This window comes from Salvia miltiorrhiza, chromosome 7 (assembly GCF_028751815.1).
Source record: "Salvia miltiorrhiza cultivar Shanhuang (shh) chromosome 7, IMPLAD_Smil_shh, whole genome shotgun sequence".
Lineage (NCBI taxonomy): Eukaryota > Viridiplantae > Streptophyta > Magnoliopsida > Lamiales > Lamiaceae > Salvia > Salvia miltiorrhiza.
In genome coordinates this window covers 7,832,777-7,851,927 of record NC_080393.1, presented here as the reverse complement: position 1 = coordinate 7,851,927, position 19,151 = coordinate 7,832,777, and the positions used below count along the sequence as shown (strand labels likewise).

General features: G+C 30.9%; 1 protein-coding gene and 2 long non-coding RNA genes across 3 annotated transcripts; 2 read left to right on the top strand and 1 right to left on the bottom strand.

Annotated features, from left to right (window-relative positions):
• Window positions 1–4,981: 4,981 nt before the first annotated feature.
• On the top strand, window positions 4,982–7,096 carry LOC130992235 (uncharacterized). Its single transcript, XM_057916788.1, has 3 exons — window positions 4,982–5,544; window positions 5,974–6,586; window positions 6,691–7,096. Exons 1-2 carry the CDS (start codon window positions 5,337–5,339, stop codon window positions 6,537–6,539), a joined length of 774 nt encoding a protein of 257 aa, XP_057772771.1. The 5' UTR covers window positions 4,982–5,336; the 3' UTR covers window positions 6,540–6,586; window positions 6,691–7,096.
• A 1,296-nt stretch (window positions 7,097–8,392) lies between these two features.
• On the bottom strand, window positions 8,393–9,393 carry LOC130992242 (uncharacterized). The gene is made up of 3 exons (XR_009091262.1): window positions 9,051–9,393; window positions 8,875–8,946; window positions 8,393–8,627 (listed from the first exon to the last, which is right to left on the bottom strand). It is a non-coding gene; the product is annotated as an uncharacterized LOC130992242 (long non-coding RNA).
• Window positions 9,394–16,552: 7,159 nt separating this feature from the next.
• On the top strand, window positions 16,553–17,387 carry LOC130992240 (uncharacterized). Its single transcript, XR_009091261.1, has 2 exons — window positions 16,553–17,000; window positions 17,219–17,387. It is a non-coding gene; the product is annotated as an uncharacterized LOC130992240 (long non-coding RNA).
• Window positions 17,388–19,151: the final 1,764 nt, after the last annotated feature.

The window sequence follows — 19,151 nt, the reverse complement described above, 5'->3', positions numbered from 1 at the left end:
GTCCTAGATGTGTCTAGGATCGTTGGTGGCTTCTAGAAAGATCTTCTCTTTACTTTTCCATTTTAGCTCCTTAGTGGGCCAGACTTTTGGGTTTGTTGTCGTGATTTTTGGGCTTTGGCCCAGTTTGTAATCTTTCAGTTGGAATAATTTTCGCATTAGAATGAATATTGTTCTTAATTATCCTTTTCCGTGTTTGGGTGGGGGAAAATTATATTTCCTTCCAATATACTCGATCCATCCATCTTAACTAAATTATACTAATTGTTATTAATAAATTTAATTAAGATAAATGTATCGTACATTATACATTCGCAGTTTGGTTTCTTGTATTGGATTAGCCAATATAGATTAAATCTGGCAAATTAATCTGGATTGCAATGAGATTAATATCCTGTATTGGCGTTTGATATATTATGTAGTCATAAAACATTCTAGTTTGGTTCACAGTAATAAAGTCACGATTACAGTAGATTATATGACAAATTGACAAATTTGCCCTCTTATTATTTAATAAATGACCAGCGTATCCTTGTGGATGCCCTACGTGTATATATGAGGATAAACCAATACGTGAAATTTGGGAGAAAGTCAAAAAGATGAGGGCAAATACGACAATAGGATTAAGCAATACAAAGCTGGCTTAATTATCGGAGGGGGGGCGAGGTATTCATAAGCGGGGTTAAACCGCATTAATAAGTTAGGGCCTAAGAATTTTATCGGGCCGTCCGCAAAATGGATTAGAATACCAAACTGAGACATAACGATGGATAAATATGCTAATACAATGTATTGACCAATATCAAACATGCCTACATTTAGATGTACGTAATGTTTTGACGTTTCCTTTTTAAGAAGAACAAAAGTATGGTTAAGTGGAGCTTGTCAACATACACTATGTTTAGCGGGACGAATAATTAATATTACTGTGTGCATGTATTGGTCAAACTAGTGTTTTACCCGTGCGATGCACGGGATTATACATATGTTGTTAAAGTTTTATTATAACATTTTCGAAGATATTTTTGTATAATCTCTAAAATAAATGAGTTTTAAAAATATTTTATTATACAATTGTTATACAAATTATATTACTACTAAAATATATTTAAGACTATCATTTTTAATTACATAAAAATCACTGATACATGAAAATACAATTGGAAACTTCTCATCTTATTATTATAAATTTTGGAAAACTTATTTATATACAACATTTGTAGTAGACGAACATTCTACTTTGTCTTCATCACATATCAAGATTTCAGACCCCTTCAACTTGTCTTCCATCATTGCAAAGTACAGTTTTGACTACTTTGTGATAAACCACACCAATTGCATCTACATATATAAATGCATACCAATAATGTAGATATATCAAAATGTTGAGTTTATAAAAATATGAATTTTGAGATTATCAATTGAATATGCATGTATAAGGAAATAATGAAATAAACACATTACCAAATAGCATATTGTCATTGATAATATCAATGGAGGCAACTTCTTCAAAACTTTTAAAGTTAAATAGTTGGCGTGGAAAACCTTCTTCATAAATTTCAACTATATGATTACTATTAATAAATTTAATATAGTAGACATTTGTCGTTGTTTTATACTTTTTGTTGGAATCATGCATCACCAAATTTTTTTTATGGCATGAACATTGTCTTCTTTCAAGATATGTTTGAACTTGGGGATCAACGTGTGATCAATTGTAGCATGGATGCGGTCACCCTATATTAAAAAAACAACTAAATTAGAAAAACATAATAATGTTGCAAAAATGCTTAAATACGTAATAGTTTAGTGAATAGAGAATTTTTACCTCACGATCATGAAAAATACACTCATAGCTGATAACATTGTTGGTGCTTTTAGATGAGCGGTTGTATGCACGCACAAGTCTCATTTTAATTGTAGATCTGACATTATTTGGTTGCAAGTTTTTTACTAAAGACCACATGGCCGGCATGCTTGTGATTAGAGAAATGATGAATATCAAAATGAGAAGGGAGTGTAAGTAAAAGTTTAACACGAAAAGTTAGTTTATATAGGCCATGGGGATGCACATTTCATGGGAGATATATATGAAATTTATATATTTAATATATTATATTAAATGAGATGCTTTGACAATGTAGTTGATTTCGGTTTGATATAATAAAAAGTTGCTACATTTTTGGAGATATATAAGGAATGTTGTCAAATTACACATTTCACTCTATCACCCTCTCTCTCTCTCTCTCTCTCTCTCTCTCTCTCTCTCCCCCACAAATTTGACGTCATGCATACCTTGAGATAAGGCTTCTTCATCGTCTAATTGCATGATATAAAAGAGCACTGTATAGATTGTAGCAAGTGTGCACCGCAACTATATATATCATCCTATGAATTAGTGAACTTTCTAAATATAAATCAACTTTCCAAAAGTAGATGGAGTAAAAGAGCGGGAAATTTTTTTGGCTAGATGGACCAACTTTTATATATGTATAGATGGTAAGATCTTAATGTCAAGACCAAAGGTCTTGAGTTCAAATCTCCTGTGGTGCGACTTTTAAATTTTTTTTTTTTAATACTGTTGATTTATCAAATAATAATAATAATAATTAATACTACTCGTCTCAAAAAGAAATTAATACTACTCAATCTATATTGTTTTTTATAATAGTCTAAAAAAAATTAATACTACTACTCAATCTATATTGTTTTTTATAATTTTAACTTAAGGGTGAGTTTGGCATTTTGGGATGTGAGCTTTTCAGGTTATTTGACCTCGTAGTAGAGAGTAGTTGAATTGAAAATTGAAAGCAATTAATGAAAAAGATTTTCGATGTGAAAATTGAATTCAACATATAATTATTTGTAATTTGTGCGACTAATTTGGGTAAAGAGAACGTTTTGATTTAATAATTTAGGTAAATATCATTTTAAATCTTGAAAATTGATTTGTATAAATTTTGTAATATAATTAGCCAATTTTCAAAAGTTGTGCTCGAATTACAAAATGGTTCATAATTGATGGCTTATTTGGCTGTTAACCTATTCTTTTATTAACCAATTCACCCAATATGATCATCCGTGTACTTTAGAAGATAATATTCAACCCGATCAAATCTTCTTCCCGTAAAAAACAAAAATGTAGTTTCTTGTTAGATATATGTTGCTATAAAATGATCATCACAAGATTCACACTCATATTCAAGCCCATAATGCAAATGAACGCCAAATGCAATTTACTCAAATTTAGAGAAAGAAAATCTAAAAATATTACCACTACTTTATTTTCTGATACGTTTGGTGCAAAAACTAATACTCACAATATTTATCTTTTATTATGAATGAACTTTGCAATGCTGAATAATAACAAAAGTTTTTAAAATAAGAAGTTTGAAAATGGTATAGCGCCATATCACAACAAAATAAAAGCAGCAACAACTATTAAAAACTAAAAATCAACCGCGATATCTACAACAAAGTCTACGTATGTTTCTTATCTCCAGCTTTAGTCTCCTCTTACTAAACCCGCCGCTCCACCTCCGCCGCCACCGCGGCACGGTTCTTCCGGAATCCTCATGCGAGACGCCGATCAATTCCAAGAAAGCACGCAGTATATCCCTAAAAAATTTATCGTTGTTTAATTCCAAATAACGAAACAGAAGCTCCTCCATGAACTCCCGATCTACTTCTCCTTTACTCTCCACACGCGCTGCCACTATCTCCTCCATCGAGCGCCGGAAATCCTCGCGCGGACTCCTCGAATACGTTATGATCACGACGATTTCGCGCTCCGATGCCCCGGCCTCCACCGTCGTCGGGATAGTGGAGCCCGGGGAAGAGCTTGCTCCTTCGGCCGCCGGCGCGTTGGTCGAGGCGGAAAACCGGCGAGGAGGAGAGATTAAACCCGGCGATTCGGATCGAAACGATGCGTTTCGACTGATTTTCGCCATCTCTTCTTCGCACAGTTCGCGGTAAAACGACCGCAGATTTTCGAAAGAGACTTGATCGCAGTCTACGTCGTCGTTTCGCTTCGAGTTGACATCTGCCGCTAACGACGGCGTATTGGGCTCCTCGTGGAACTCTTGATTACGTGGTGAGCCTTCGTTAGACGATTTCTGCATTTGCCTGCGCATTTTCAAATACTACTACTAATTGATGTGTGTCTTTTCTTTTCTTTTTAAATTTTCTTATTGTGGAAGAATGGAATGTCGTACTTATACTGAAGAAACTCGAATTGCATCTTACAGTTTGTTTGAGATGTGATATATATATATATATACATATATATTTTTAAAGTAACAAAATCTTATAGGGTCAAAATTATGGGCACATGCTCTTACATTTATAAAGTAGATTATAATAAAATTTGCAATCCTAAAATGAAATAGGAAATCTCGTGCAAATTTCATGTGTAAAATTTATAGAGTCTGGAAGTAATATTGCTTCATAAATATCAATTATTACAGATAAATTCGATTTTGGGATTGATATAGAATAGCTTTAATTAATTATATTGCCAGGGGTGGGGCTAAGAGAACATAGGCCCCGTGGAAATTCTTAAATTTGAGCCTTTTATTAATAGTTAAGAAAAAAAATTGAAAATATAAAATATCATTGAAAATTTTAAAAAAATTATCTTGCTCTAACTTGAGAGATCGTTGAAGAAAACTTAAAAAAGAGAAGATGAAATAAAGAAATTTAAGAAAAAGAGGCATAAATACGTCTGATTTGGTGTGGTTTAAGAAATACAAATATGATTAAAAAATTTAAAGAAATTACCTTGCTTTAGATTTGATAGATCATTAAAGAAAACTTGAAAAAAAAAATGTCTCCAAGAGAACACCAAGCGGTGCGACCTCGTGTGAACAGTGAGGTCTCGGACCCATAACTGCCCCGGTATATTGCCTTATGTAATTCTCCTGATTAATTTACATAATCGATTATCTACCTTTAATACCTAGCACATGCATGGACCAATACCTTCATATATTTATATTTTTTGTATAATTAATTCATCGATAGTTAGATTTCTACAATAAAATAAGTTTTTTTTTTATTAAACTAACTAATTAATTAAGTTCAATAGTAGCTAGGGACAAAACCATTTTTTTTCCTTAAATAAAATACGAAAAGAGCAAGAGGATCAAGAATGCATGATTAGTCATTGCAACTCGAGACATTTCTGTGCAAATTAATCAATGACTACAAATTCACAATAGCCAAAAACATTTATGTAAAGGAATAAAAAAACAAACAAACATATTTTTCGAATAAACTCAAAAGAGATTTTGTTTGCATTTGAGATTGCATGCGCATTGCATGCCAAAGGAGAGAGAGAGATGGAGAAAGAACAGCGGAGGAGGAAGATAATCGCGCGGGGGACAGATCGCATGGCGCTGATAACGGGTCGGATCAACACACTGGATCCGGATCCGATTTCAAAGTGTTCTTCGTTTTCCGTCAACCGCCCAGATCTTCCTCCGCCGCAGCATGCCCGCTCATCATCCGAGCCTCTCTCAGCCAACGACCAAGCCTTCTTCCAATATGGTATTTCATTTATCATCAGAAATTCATCATTTCTCAATTCAAAATATCATATGCTGCAATTATCTCCTATACTGATTGTAAATCTCGGATTTTGACAAATGAGGGCATAATTGTGTTATGTGACAATGTATTGTAATCACTTGATTTGGCGATGAATTTAACAAATTTTGTTTGTTTGTAGCTCATTTGATGCAGCTATTCTTCTCAAATTTGGCCATACGGTTAAGCTCATTAGGCATGGGAATTTGATCTTTTTTGAAAAACATTGTGGCCTTTGAGTCATTATGGAAATTTAGAATCTTTATGCTATTAAAGTTGTCATCAATTTTCTTTCTTCAATATGATCAATCAATACTATGAATTATCATGAACATTCATTTGAGGATTTTCACTGATTTCCCAGACTTTTTTTTTCCTGTTCTTTTAAAGGTGGATGCGACGTTCCTAACATAAAAGCCAAACACGACCATGTTGAGGAAGCATCTACAGCAAAGGATTCAAGAAGCAGAGCTGCCGAGGTGCACAAGCGCGATCAGAAAGAGTTGGCAGCTGCATTAACATCAAAAAATGCACACTCATCTCACAGAAACTACCTCAGTCTTCTTAACCCAATCATCAATGCACAAGCAATAAATTCGAGCCTTTCATCATCGGAGGATCTACGAGCAATCTGTTCTGCTTTGCTAGGCCTTGTTGTGGTTGTGTTTCAGATTGTCTATCACTACACAGTTGGGAAACCAAAGAGCCTTGTCGCGTTTAGGCCTCTTTATATGGTGGCGCTGACTGACTTTCTTATAGTCGCTGTAAGGCTCGTGCCTCAAGTAAGAACGAAGAAGGAGGAAGAGCCCAAGTATGAGGATGACGACGACAATAACTTGGATGGAGCCGTGAAGCTGCTGGAGTTGGGCTTGGTTTTGTACCAGATGTTCTATGCTATCTTCATAGACTGCAGTTTCTACTTGGTGGTTGTCATACTTGGCCTTGCTCTGGTGTAATGAAGCTCGGGATTCATCAATTCTGGCCCACAATTGGCTCTCCATATGTAAGTAAATTCATTACAATTTTTATGTATGTGCCTTATGGTAGCATTGTGTAACATTAGTCGCGTTGAAATGTCATAACAATAAGCGCGTTCTTGCTCATCAGGATTCGTTTTTGTCAAGGCCTGGGTTCTGAAATTTGAACTATTCTGCAAGATGATGAAGGATAATGGAAAAGCTTTGTTGGTGATATTGCACATATGACAGTAAATAGACAACCATTTTCGACTACAGGGGGATTGGATGATTCAGAAGAGTGTATATGCAGAGTGATGGCTTTTCCTATCACATGAACTTGGATCTCCATTTGTGGTTTAGGTTTACATACTGATTAGTTTCGCAATTTAGGAATATTTTTGCTGGAACTTCACGATCTGATGGATTGATATGCAAATTCTAGGTGTATTTGACTCATAGAATGATTTATTCTTTGTTGCTGTTATAAATGTTTTAGTGTGTTTATGTATGATGATTGTTTGAGATTGGATCATTTCTGGAAAGTTTTTTATGTATGATTTTATTCAGATTATCATAATTTCCTCATTTCTGATATTAGAAGAATGCTAAAGTTGACTATTATTGCTCTCAGCTATGTTGCAATTTCGATCTGCTGAATTTTTCAAGTTTCTAAAAATGTTCAATTCTCAATTTAAAATTGAAAGGCTATATAACATTAATATTATTAGGTAAAGGATCACGTGAGAACCGCATCTTTTCGTGAGAACAATGAACAAAAGATAACTAGTCGTGAACAATTAAATATAACACGTATACATATAAGATTCGACCGAATCTTGTTCATGTATTTTATTTTGAGGCAAATTAATATTAAAATAACCAATTTGTTTAACTAAAAGTTAATTGTAGCCATAAAAATAATAATATACAGTTATAAACACTCTTACTTAAATACCCTTTTATTAGTATTTCATTTTAAAAATTAACAAGAACTTAAAATTTTGAAATTTAAATTATAAAAACATAAATTTGAGGAAAAAAATCAAAAAGTTTCAAAGCCCCACCACCCCCAACGTTCACGCCTCCGGCATCTCCACTGCGGCCGGCACCAACTAACTGCATCATCATTTTTTACATATGTCTCTCTTTCTCTATCTCTCTCTGGTGCAATTAATCTTGTTATTTTCGAAAATAGCAATGGAGAATTATATTACTAATCGAATAAGTAGCTAGTGATGATGAGATAGTGAGAGAAAATATGGCAGTGGAAGAACTCACAGTGTGAGGATAAATTTGTATATATAGCCTGAAAATGGTGTAATAAATTTGTATATATAGCCTGAAAATGGTGTAATTACATAGATGAGATTGGTGAGATGAAGAAATTTGGTTCGAGAGCAGGGGCCGCTTGCATGGGGAGGGAAAGGAGCGAGAAGAGGAGAAATGGCTGTGGTCCGGTGGACGAGTGGCGGAGCCGCCATCGTAGAAAATGGTTAATTAGAGATATTAACACTTTTAGGGCCTGTTTGATTGCTTTGTTGGGATAAGGCAATTTAAGGAAACCCCATCAAAGGTAACTAGGAGTTGGGTCGCTAAGGTAAATGGGCTGTGCATTTGATAGCCCACCCGGAACCTCCGTTTAAGCCATAGCCCACCGTTTGATATGATGTGTAAGGGTTTTGCCAGATGCCGAGATTACCGAAATACCCTCGTTATATTTTTTAAATACCAAGCGTACCCTTTTTATTCCCGCCTAATTTTGGATTTGGGGGGGGGTTTTGGAGCTATTATATACTCCAACAGTCGCGAGGACTGTTCACTATTCTCAAGCTATTCTGATATAACCTAAGATTTGTAACACAATCAACATCATTGATATCTATAATTCGATTCAAGTGCTTCACTTGATCTGGTATTCTGTGTAATATACGATAAGCTACACTCCTCCCATTACGTTTTCTTTTTCGTGACTTTGCCTTCTCGACGTAATCGAGAACAACAGTCAATTGCAACATTTGCTCATGGAGAATTTCTTCTACAGCAAGACATATACACGCTTTCTTATGCCCCAAAGTTGACATTGTACTGTCCACCCAAGTGCATAAAATGAACAAAATTAAAACAAAATCCAACACAGTTTATTCAAAATTCCAGCAACAAACAGCAGATTCGCACAAAAGCATAAAACAGAAAATTTCTATTCAATTACCAGCGGCACAAAACTATAAAATTAGCACAAAATCATCATATCAATGATACCAAAGTCGCGAATTATGAGCACAAGAAATTGCGAATCAGATTATAAAAGGAACTGGTTGTGAATGAGAATTACTTTGACGTTGATAACCCTAGTCGGCGCGTCGCCGAAGTAAAATACACCAGAACACCACAAAATCAGCAAACCCTACAAACACACATAAACCGAAAAATGAACAAATTTAAGATTAGGGACGAACATATGAAAAAAGAAATCAAATAATCAATAGAGAGACGAATAGAGAGACGAACCCAGAGATATAATCTTCAAAATATTTTTGTTAGAAGTCGGAAACCTCCTACGCAGCGCCTCTGGAAAATGGACAAAAATTTCGATTTGCAAATGAGCGGCAGAAAACCTAAAATATCAATTTGATTTTCGGGGGTAGAGTTGTAAGGAATTTTTTAATCTTGAACTACTTTCTCTCTCCAGTTTAATAAACCAAGGGTCCCCCCTGGTTTCATAAGAGCTAATGAACAGTACTTTTTAGCCCGGGCCGGACGTTAATCATGGGCTTCCCATGAAACGTTAATTTGTTACCAAATGCATAAATAAGCCCATAAAAGGAGTTAAACTAGCTATTACAAAGCAATCAAACGGGGCCTTAGTTATTATGGAGTAATTGTTTGTGACCTATCTCTTATTTATGTATTTTATGTATTTATTCATGGTTCTCAATTCTAAAAAAAAAATTGTTTTCTCCCTTGAATCTAACCCTTGTTATAATTTGCAATCTAAAGTGGCAAATCATCCCCTATTCCCAAATACAAGTTATCACATGGAGCGTGCAGACCTCCTCTAAAATAGTACTCTCCCGTTATATTAATTTTATCCTATTTTTCTTTTTGGATTGTTTCATTAATATTGTCGTGATTCTATTTTTTGTAATAATTTTACACTATAAATAATATGGCTCCAATAAAATACGTTTTAGAATAGAATGCTGATGCATCTAATACTCTAATATCAGTAATTAATTAAAGAATGCATATAGCATAGGACGGCGCTATAAAGATAGATGTAATAAAGTAGCTGAAAAACAGTAAATAATTAATATAATCTCCCTATTTATTATTCCAAAAGTCAATTGTGTTTTTTTTTTAAAATTCATATATAGTTACCCTGATCATTGATCACTCGCCTTTATAAAGGAGAGGAATATCAAAGTCAATAAACTTGCCGTTAAATCGATTTTTTGGCAAGTGAAATCAAATTAAAATAAATGTACGAGGGTGCAACCTAAAAACAAGCTACAAAATTTAGAATATACAATTTAGACACCAAAATCACAATTTAAGACAAACTGACAGATCACATAACCAATTTCTCAAATTGAAACAAGAGAGAATAGGTAAAAGATTAGATAACCAAAACCAAAATCTCACTTTAATCAACTCGTCCAAGTCCTCATAGCAACTTGACAAGTTCTTGAACACCATCCCATTTCGATGATTCCATAAATTCTACACGATACATATCCAGAGAATTTTCCACCCACTATAAGAAAACACGCGTATAACGATCGAAAATTTCGGTCGTTAATTTTACGGCCTTAACGACCGATTTTTTTTAAAAAATTTAACGATCGAAAATTCGGTCGTTAATTATTTTTAATATTTTAATTTTTTTAGATTTTTTATTTTTTTATTTTTAACGACCGAAATTTTGATCGTTAATATTTTTAATTATTTTTATATTTTTATTATTATTTATTTATTTTTATTACTAAATTTTTTAATTTTTTTTAAAGGCCGAAAATTCGGCCGTTAATATTATTTTTCGGTCGTTAATATATTTTTTTAAGACCGAATTTTTTGATCTTTAATATTATTTTTCATTTATTTTATTTTAATTTTATTTATTTTAATTTTTTATTTATTTTATTAAATCGGTCGTTAATATTATTTTTTCAATTTTTAAATTTTTTTAATTTCATTCTTTTGTTATTATTTATTTTTATTTTTATTTTTTATTTTATTTATATATATATATAAATATTTAATATTTTTTAATTAATTTTCTATTTAATTCTTATATTTAAATTATTGAGAATATTTTAAAAGTGATTGTTATTTTCATAATATTATTCTAGAAAATTAGACAATATTATTGTCTAATAAAAATAGGAGTATGATATTATTTGAAGCAAATAATATTTATAATAATAAATCTTAATCTGAAGCAAATAATTAATAGATTTATATTTTAAAATAATAAATTATTAGATTTATTAAATTATTATATTCATTATTTTCAAAACATTAATAATTTTATTATTTTAAAATAATAAATTATTTGATTTAAGAAATGAATGATATTGTATATTGAATTATTTTAAATCTAATAATTTAATTAATCTAAATAAATCTAATAATTTATTACGATAATATTGTATATTACGATTATTATTTGATTGTATATTGATTTTATTGTATATTTGATTGTTATTTTTCATACTCATATTTTCTTCTTTTTTTAAAAAAATACGATAATATTAATTTTTTATTATTTTAAATTCGGTCGTGTATTTACTGTGAATCTTTCGCCGGCACCACAAGTCTTAAATATCAATAATACGCATGTTCTGTACTGGTGACTAGTAAGATGTTAGTTATATCAATAATACGCATGTTCTGTACTGGTGACTAGTAAGATGGGTGACCCACTGAAAGTTCATCAAATCATATGCAATTAAGATCAAAATACAATAGAAATACCAAATACTTGTGGGATACAAATATTTTTTTTTAATTATTTATTTTTAAAGATCGAAAATTCGGTCGTTAATAATAAAAAATAAAATAAAAAATACCCCCTTCGTCCCACTCCAATAGGCTCATTTTTCTTTTTGGGTAAAAAAGTTGTACTTAATTGGTGTGGACCACACCACTTTCTTACTAAAAAGTAAGTTTTATTAATCTTCGTGCCCAAAAGAAGTGAGCCTATTGAAGTGGGACGGAGATCGTAATAATTTTTTTTTCATTTTTTTTTTCGTTTTCTATTTTCGGTCGTTAAAAATAAAAATTCAGTCGTTAGATTTAACAACCGAAAAAATGGTCGTTGGGACTCGGAACGACGATGCAAACAACGACCACCGAAAACGGTAGTTAATTCAAGTCGTTAACACAATTAACGATCGTTTTCGGGGTTTTAACGATCGAAAATTCGATCGTTAGAGCCACAGTTTCTTGTAGTGACCACTCAGATGCATGTTTATGCATTGCAAAACCTATGTTCTGCTTAAAGTGACATATTGGATTAAGATGTCCGATATAACTGAGTCTGAACCAACTATAGCAAGACGACCAGACTTTGTATGCAAACGAACAAGAGAAAAAAAGGTGCTTCACACTTTCGCATTGTACAAAGCAGAAAACACACCCATCATCCTCCAATAATTGCAACACTCGTCTTTTAAAAAGATTTTATCGGGTTGGGAGTCTGTTTAGGAGGAGTTTTAAGCTAAATGCCGCTATATGGATTGCTTTACACTAATAAAGTAGTACTGTATATTTTTTTGAAAGCAACAATGATATTAAAAAAATAATTAGCAACAACAACAATATATTGCAATGTTAAGTACTCCTTCCATTAATTTTGTTTCCAAATCCATATGACCATATGAATGACGATTTTGTTACTATGAATATGCGGCAGATAGAATTATAATAAGCAGTTACAAAGGACACCCTTAAATTGAATTTCTGTCTAGAAAAAGGTATGCGGAATATAATTTCATACTATTAATTAGTAGTTGAGCTCCAATGCATCTAAATATTCAAGGCAAAAATAGCAAATAGATCCCTATCATACAATTCCCTAACATGTTTACTTCTCTATCTTTTGATTTTGGGCTGTTAGCCCCTCAACATGTCATAAAGAGTACAAAATGCCTGCTCTTAACAAACACTTAACACCGTTAAGTATTTTTCATTTTTTTTTATTTCTTACTAATATTTCTTACTTTAAGCATGTAATTTTTTTTTTGAATTTAAATTTAAATGTTTGTAATTTTTTTTTTAAAATAAAATCATTTTTGAATACACACACACTTTCACTGCGTTCTTGTAACAATTAAAGTTAGATGAAATTTAATATACATATATATTATAAACAAAAAAAATAAATCATACCAATTAATATGTAGTATATAAAAATAAAACATAGCAAAGATAGTATTAATTAAAAACTTAAAAGCATACACGATATATGGAAGTAGAAATAATTCGATAGACAAAGATAACCTTGTATTAATTAAGAACACAGTGAAAGTGTGTGTGTATTCAAAAATGATTTTATTTAAAAAATATTACAAACATTTAAATTTAAATCCAAAAAAAAATATATGCTTATAGTAAGAAATATTAGTAAGAAATAAAAAAAATACTTAACGGTGTTAAATGTCCGTTAAGAGTGGGGGGCATTTTGCACTCTTTATGATATGTTGAGGGGCTAATAGCCCAAAATCAAAAGATAGGGAGGTAAACGTGTTGAGGAGTTGTATGATAGGGGGCTATTTGCTACTTCTCCCAATATTTAATAAAAAATATTTATTTTCATCATCTTATTTTCAAATATTCAATTCTATGTTTTATCAATCTATCTTAGACCCAAACATTTTATTCGAGTTCAATCCAAACTGCAAGCATAAATAGTATATATGATATATAGATATATCAAAAAAATTCTAACACGAGTGAACAAATTAATAATAATTTTGTAACGCTTAGTCAAACCTATAACCAACCTTTTAATAAGAAACTAATTTCTTAACGCTTAAGAAAATTAATTATGTACATGTAACTAGCTTATTAAATAAATTATAGGCGTTATATGTTAGTATATTAACCTATAAATACACTACCTCGAAGATCTAAGTGATATAAAATATTCAATCTAATATTATATATATATATTTGTAATAGAAGCGAGGAAATATGAAATCGTGGAGGATGGGATTTGTGGTTGCAATGGCGATAGTGCTGATTTTTGGTGGTAATTATGTGGCGGCGTACAATGAAGTGGAGTGCTACGATCCATGCATGCAACATTGTACGATAGATTCTTGCATCTGTGACGATGTATGTCGTGCTCGCTGTGTAATTTGCCTTCCCCCCGCCCTCAGACCTCCAACACCTCCTTAGTTCATCTTCATTTTCTACACCCACCAAATAATATAATATTAATGGAACCTTTTTAATTTCTAATTTCAAATGTCAAATTTATTTGCTTACATCATGCCAAGATTTTGCTTATCATTTTATAACGCTAACCAACCTAGCTATGAAGAAACTAATTTTTGAACGCTGCTTCAACATTTATTACCTACACGTAATAAATTGTACGCATGCAAAGTCATGCCACTATTAACTCATCAGCATCGTACGCCAAACTCCACATTAACTTAAATACTCAACCTAAATGTACATATATTGGAAAACACAATCAAAATAAACTCAGTAACTTAATATGAAATCGTGGAGAACTGGATGTGTGATTGCAATGGCGATAGTGTTGATTGTTGCTGCTGATCATGCGGCGGCGCACGACCAAGGTTTAGATAGTTTCTACGCTGAATGTATAGACAGTTGTACCGATCCTTCCAACTGTTATTTATAAATATACTAGTATGCTCGCCCGTGCGATGCACGGCGAACATCGAAATCGAATAATATTTTAAATAAATAAATATAAATAAAATAATTTATACCAATTACTCAATAAAGAACCTGAATTTAAAAACATATAAATTTCCAATTTTATAGTTTTAATAGTTGATTTCTTTTAAATACATTAATTGATTTTAATTGATAATGAATATAAATATATATACAATTTTAAAAAATGAAAAACATATATAAATGAGTATGAATTATATATTACTCCATATAGCTATAATCCATTCAAGCCATGTTTTATTATTATTATTATTATTATTATTATTATTATTATTATTATTATGCCTTGCTCTAGGGGCAAAGCTGAGGCACTCAAAGACTCTCCTTTGTGAGAGGTCTTTGATTCAATCCTGCCTGCGTGTACTGATGTTTTCTCACCTTTGAGTGGTGTTGTATTCATGTCTGCATGCGGTGTAGTTTTTCCATCGTTGTGTGGTTTTGAGGTCTCGCCTGCATGCGAGTTGCATAATTGATTATATTCGGATACCTCTTGTAATAATAATAATAATAATAATAATAATAATAATAATAATAATAATAATAATAATAATAATAATAATAATAATCTTCATCATGTTTGAAAAAAACCTTTATTTTCTTTCTTAAAGAATTGAAAATTAGTTGAAAAATGAAAATATTTTTTAACAAATTAATATAGTTAGTTTTCATTGTTAATTAAATAAAATATACTAAAATCATTATATCTCATGAACCAAATTAATTGGTCTAATATTAATGTAAAAATATATGAACAACCCCTAATTTTTTCTTTATCACCTAAGCGGTCACGACTTTTGCAAAATAAGGAAATTATATATGTGCGTCTTTACATTCGTTCATTTCCCTCTTTATTGCGCTTTTGTTTCTCCTCATCACTTACATTTTATAATTCGATTCTTATAATCTAAGTGAAAAATAAAATGTATATACATTTATTTAAATAACTTTTAAAATTTTGGGAAAAAAAACTACTCCATTTTTGTTACTGAAAAAATATTACCGTTAAATAAATTATATCTCCCTATAATATATAGAGTTTATAAATAAGATATGATTTTTTTTTTCATAAACAAAATTGCTTGATTTGTTAAATTTAATCATGCACCATTGAATAATAATGTTGCATATTTTAATTGGATTTCAAATGTTACTTTTAAACTCTAATACAATATTTATATGAACAATGATATTATTGGTGAGTTGTGAGAGGATACACGTCAAAAAACTCAAAAATGATTCGAGGAGTTGAAAATAAGCATAGATCAAAAAATTTCCGAAAAGGAACATGGCAATAATTATTTTTGTATATAGATTATCAACTGAATGAGTATAATATTAAATTTAATGAGTATCGTATATTATTAATTAAATTTATAAATTATAAAGTAAATAAGTTAACTCAATCTCATTTTGAACAAATAATACTAAATCATCAATATAAAAAAATAGTTAATAATCTAAAAATAACAAATTGGTTTAGGAATATGATACTCATAAATTATTATCAAAAAATAGTTAATAATCTAAAGGAGTATATTATGTGAATATTTAAATTATTAGTAATCTACAATCTATATATTAAAAAGACATATTTCAATTTCAATTTTCATTTTTATTTTTTAACTTTGTGTTTGCCTTTTCATAATATCAATTTTTATTATTGTGTAATTTTCTTTATTTTTTTAATATATATTAAACTCAAATATATTCAGTTAAAATTATTTTTTATTATATTTATAAATATAATAATTGAGTTTTATCAATTTATATAAATATAGAATTAAAAAAATGTTTCTCGTGCATTGCACGACGTGCAAATGCTAGTTATAATTGACATCACACATTATAACTATAGAGTATTAGGCGCTATACAAAAATAAATATATATTTTCATACACAAACACAAACAATAAATAAATAATTATAAGCCATATTTAAAGTTCTATAATTTTAATCAATATCCCACACATAGTTAAATAATTTCAGATCTTTTTTTTAAAGCAAATAATTTTAGATCTTTAATTAATTAAATTAAAATGAATTATTAACATATGCCTAACATAATAATTTTGGGTAACTTATGTAATATTATTAGAAGCCCATCCGCTTCAAAAAAAAATTATTAGAAGCCCATCATTGTATTTTTTAGAGGGATTAAAAGCTCATAATTAAATACAAATAATATAAAGAATATGAAAAAGGAAGCGTGAATGCCCTACACAATTTTATCATTTTCAATACAAACCCGCCGCTGCATCCTCCTCTTCTTCTTCTTCTTCATGCTGTCTTTTTTTTCTACGGCTTCGTGTCTTTCTTTTTCTTCACCTTCTTCTTTCTCCTTCGTTTGTACAATAATTTCACCCTCTTCTTTTTAATTTCCATAAACAATTAATAGTTGTGAAATTGGGACGATTCCCAACTTTTACGGTTTCTGCCTCTCTTTTCGCCTCTGAAATTCGTCCCTCCGGCAAGGCCCGCCGCATCACCGCCGTCTCCGACGCACCACCGGCCTCTCCATCCCAGGTATGTCCCTTCTCTCTCCCTCTCAATCTTTCTCTCTTCCCCCTCTCTGGTCCCTTTCGATCTCTCTCTTCCTGCCCCCTCTTGGCCGGCGGTCGTCGCCACGCCGCGGTGGCTCACGGCTGCTGCTGTCATCCCTTTCTTCAATCTCTTTTCTTTTTCTCTATTTTATGGTTTTAATACCTTAAATTAATAAATCTCTAATTATTTCCCTATTTCAGGGAATGTTGCTTCAAGACGTCTCCGGCGGCAGATCCGTTTCCAATTTTTGCAAGAAAAGTTCTTTATGCAATACACATTCGTTCAATTTTTTTTTTTTTTTTTTTTTTGAGAAAACACATTCGCTCAATTGCTTTGCTTAAGCATATCGACTACATTTTCTATTCAAAATATCATCTTCTCGACGATTAAGATTTAAGAAGAAACTAAATTGTTGTTAAATTCACGTTTTTTCAAATATGCCTAAAATTTTGGAAAAATAACTTCTAGAAATTTGCCGGGAAAATATGACCGTTAAACTGGTCTTTTATATTATATATAGATGGTGAAATACTTATATGTGGTGAGATCTTAGATTGATTTGTTAGTATTGATTTAATGTATCATGTGGCTGATATTTATTTGGAGGGAGAATTTTTTTTACTAATTGGGTTCGAATTTTGGAGGGAGCAAAAATTTTACTACTAATTTTCTTAGTATCGTTATTCAACACTATATATTGCCTTATTCATTAGTACTCTTACAATCTCACGAAAAACAACAATCTCATTAGAACCTACCGCTATATATATAGGCAGGGACGGAGCCAGGGGGGCTAGAGCCCCCTCCCAAATTTTGAGTTTTTTTTTTTTTTTTAATTTAAAATTTAAAATATATATAGATATATGTTTATATCTATTATAAAATAATTTTGTTTTATAAAAAAGTATTTGGTTATTATATTCTCTCATATATACTTAATTTAAGGATAATTTTGTTTTTTAAAACTATATGATCTATGAAATATTGTTTGTTATTATTACTATTATACTTGTCTTTTAATAAAAAATGCCTAATATGTATGAAATGCTAAAAAAAATTATAATGTATTGAAACTAATTTGTAATATATAGAAAATATATAATCTATGGACATGTTGTTTGTTATTATTATTATTATTATTATTATTATTATTATTATGCTTGCCTTTTAATAAAAAATATCTTAAATATACGGAATTTCCAAAAAAAGTTTTGTGATATATTGAAACTATATAATTTATGAAAATATTGTTCGTTATTATTAGTATTATGCTCGTATTTTAATAAAAAAAATACCTTAAATATACTGAATGCCCAAAAAAAAATTCTCGGGGCGGTACCGTACAGGTTCAGCCCCCCCCCCCCCCGAACTAAATTCCTGGCTCCGTCCCTGTATATAGGGTCAAGTTAAAAAGAGAATTATTATATATTTCATTTTGAAAAAATCTATACATTTTACGAACATATCAATATAACTAATGAATAGACGTATTTGGTAAAAAAAGGAGAAAAACTCGTCACCAGCAGGATTTGAACCTGGGACAAATTGTTGTTCATGCGATTGTTCATCAAATTTATAGATCTGTTCGTTTTTGTTTCACGAATTCTCTATTATCTAAATATTTAGCATTCTCTGTTTAACATTTCTATCTATATATATATAGTATTAATTATAAGAATGAAAAAAGAAACTACGTGTGTATGAAACACTAAACTAGCTGTCTTTTTTATTTGATAAAAAAAATTAAATGATCATTTTTTTTTTCAATTTGGTTAAATCTGTGGTTCGCCGTAATGTGATCAAATAGCTCTACTCTTATTTCAAATATGATACTATTTCCTCCATTTCTCCGGGGGTGAGGGGTAGGGCTGTAAACGAGCTAAGCTACTCGTGAGCTATTCGACGTTCGACTCGATAAAAGCTCGTTCGATAATTTAATGAACAGCTCGTTTAGCTAAACAAGCCAAGCTTGAGCATGACGATGCTCGGCTCGTTAGCTCGTGAACAAGCTCGTGAAGTGATTTATCTTAAAAACATAAGATTATTCATTAAATGTCTTACTATATTTTATATTATATGTAGTAATATTTGGATTAAGTATCTAATTAACATCATTTATTTACAAGAAAATAG

Excerpts from the sequence above, each read along its gene's own strand:
- LOC130992235 (XM_057916788.1), top strand. The coding sequence starts at position 5,337 with ATGGAGAAAGAACAGCGGAGGAGGAAGATAATCGCGCGGGGGACAGAT. Across the intron at positions 5,545-5,973 it reads CCAAGCCTTCTTCCAATATG|GTGGATGCGACGTTCCTAAC; the intron begins GTATTTCATTTA and ends GTTCTTTTAAAG.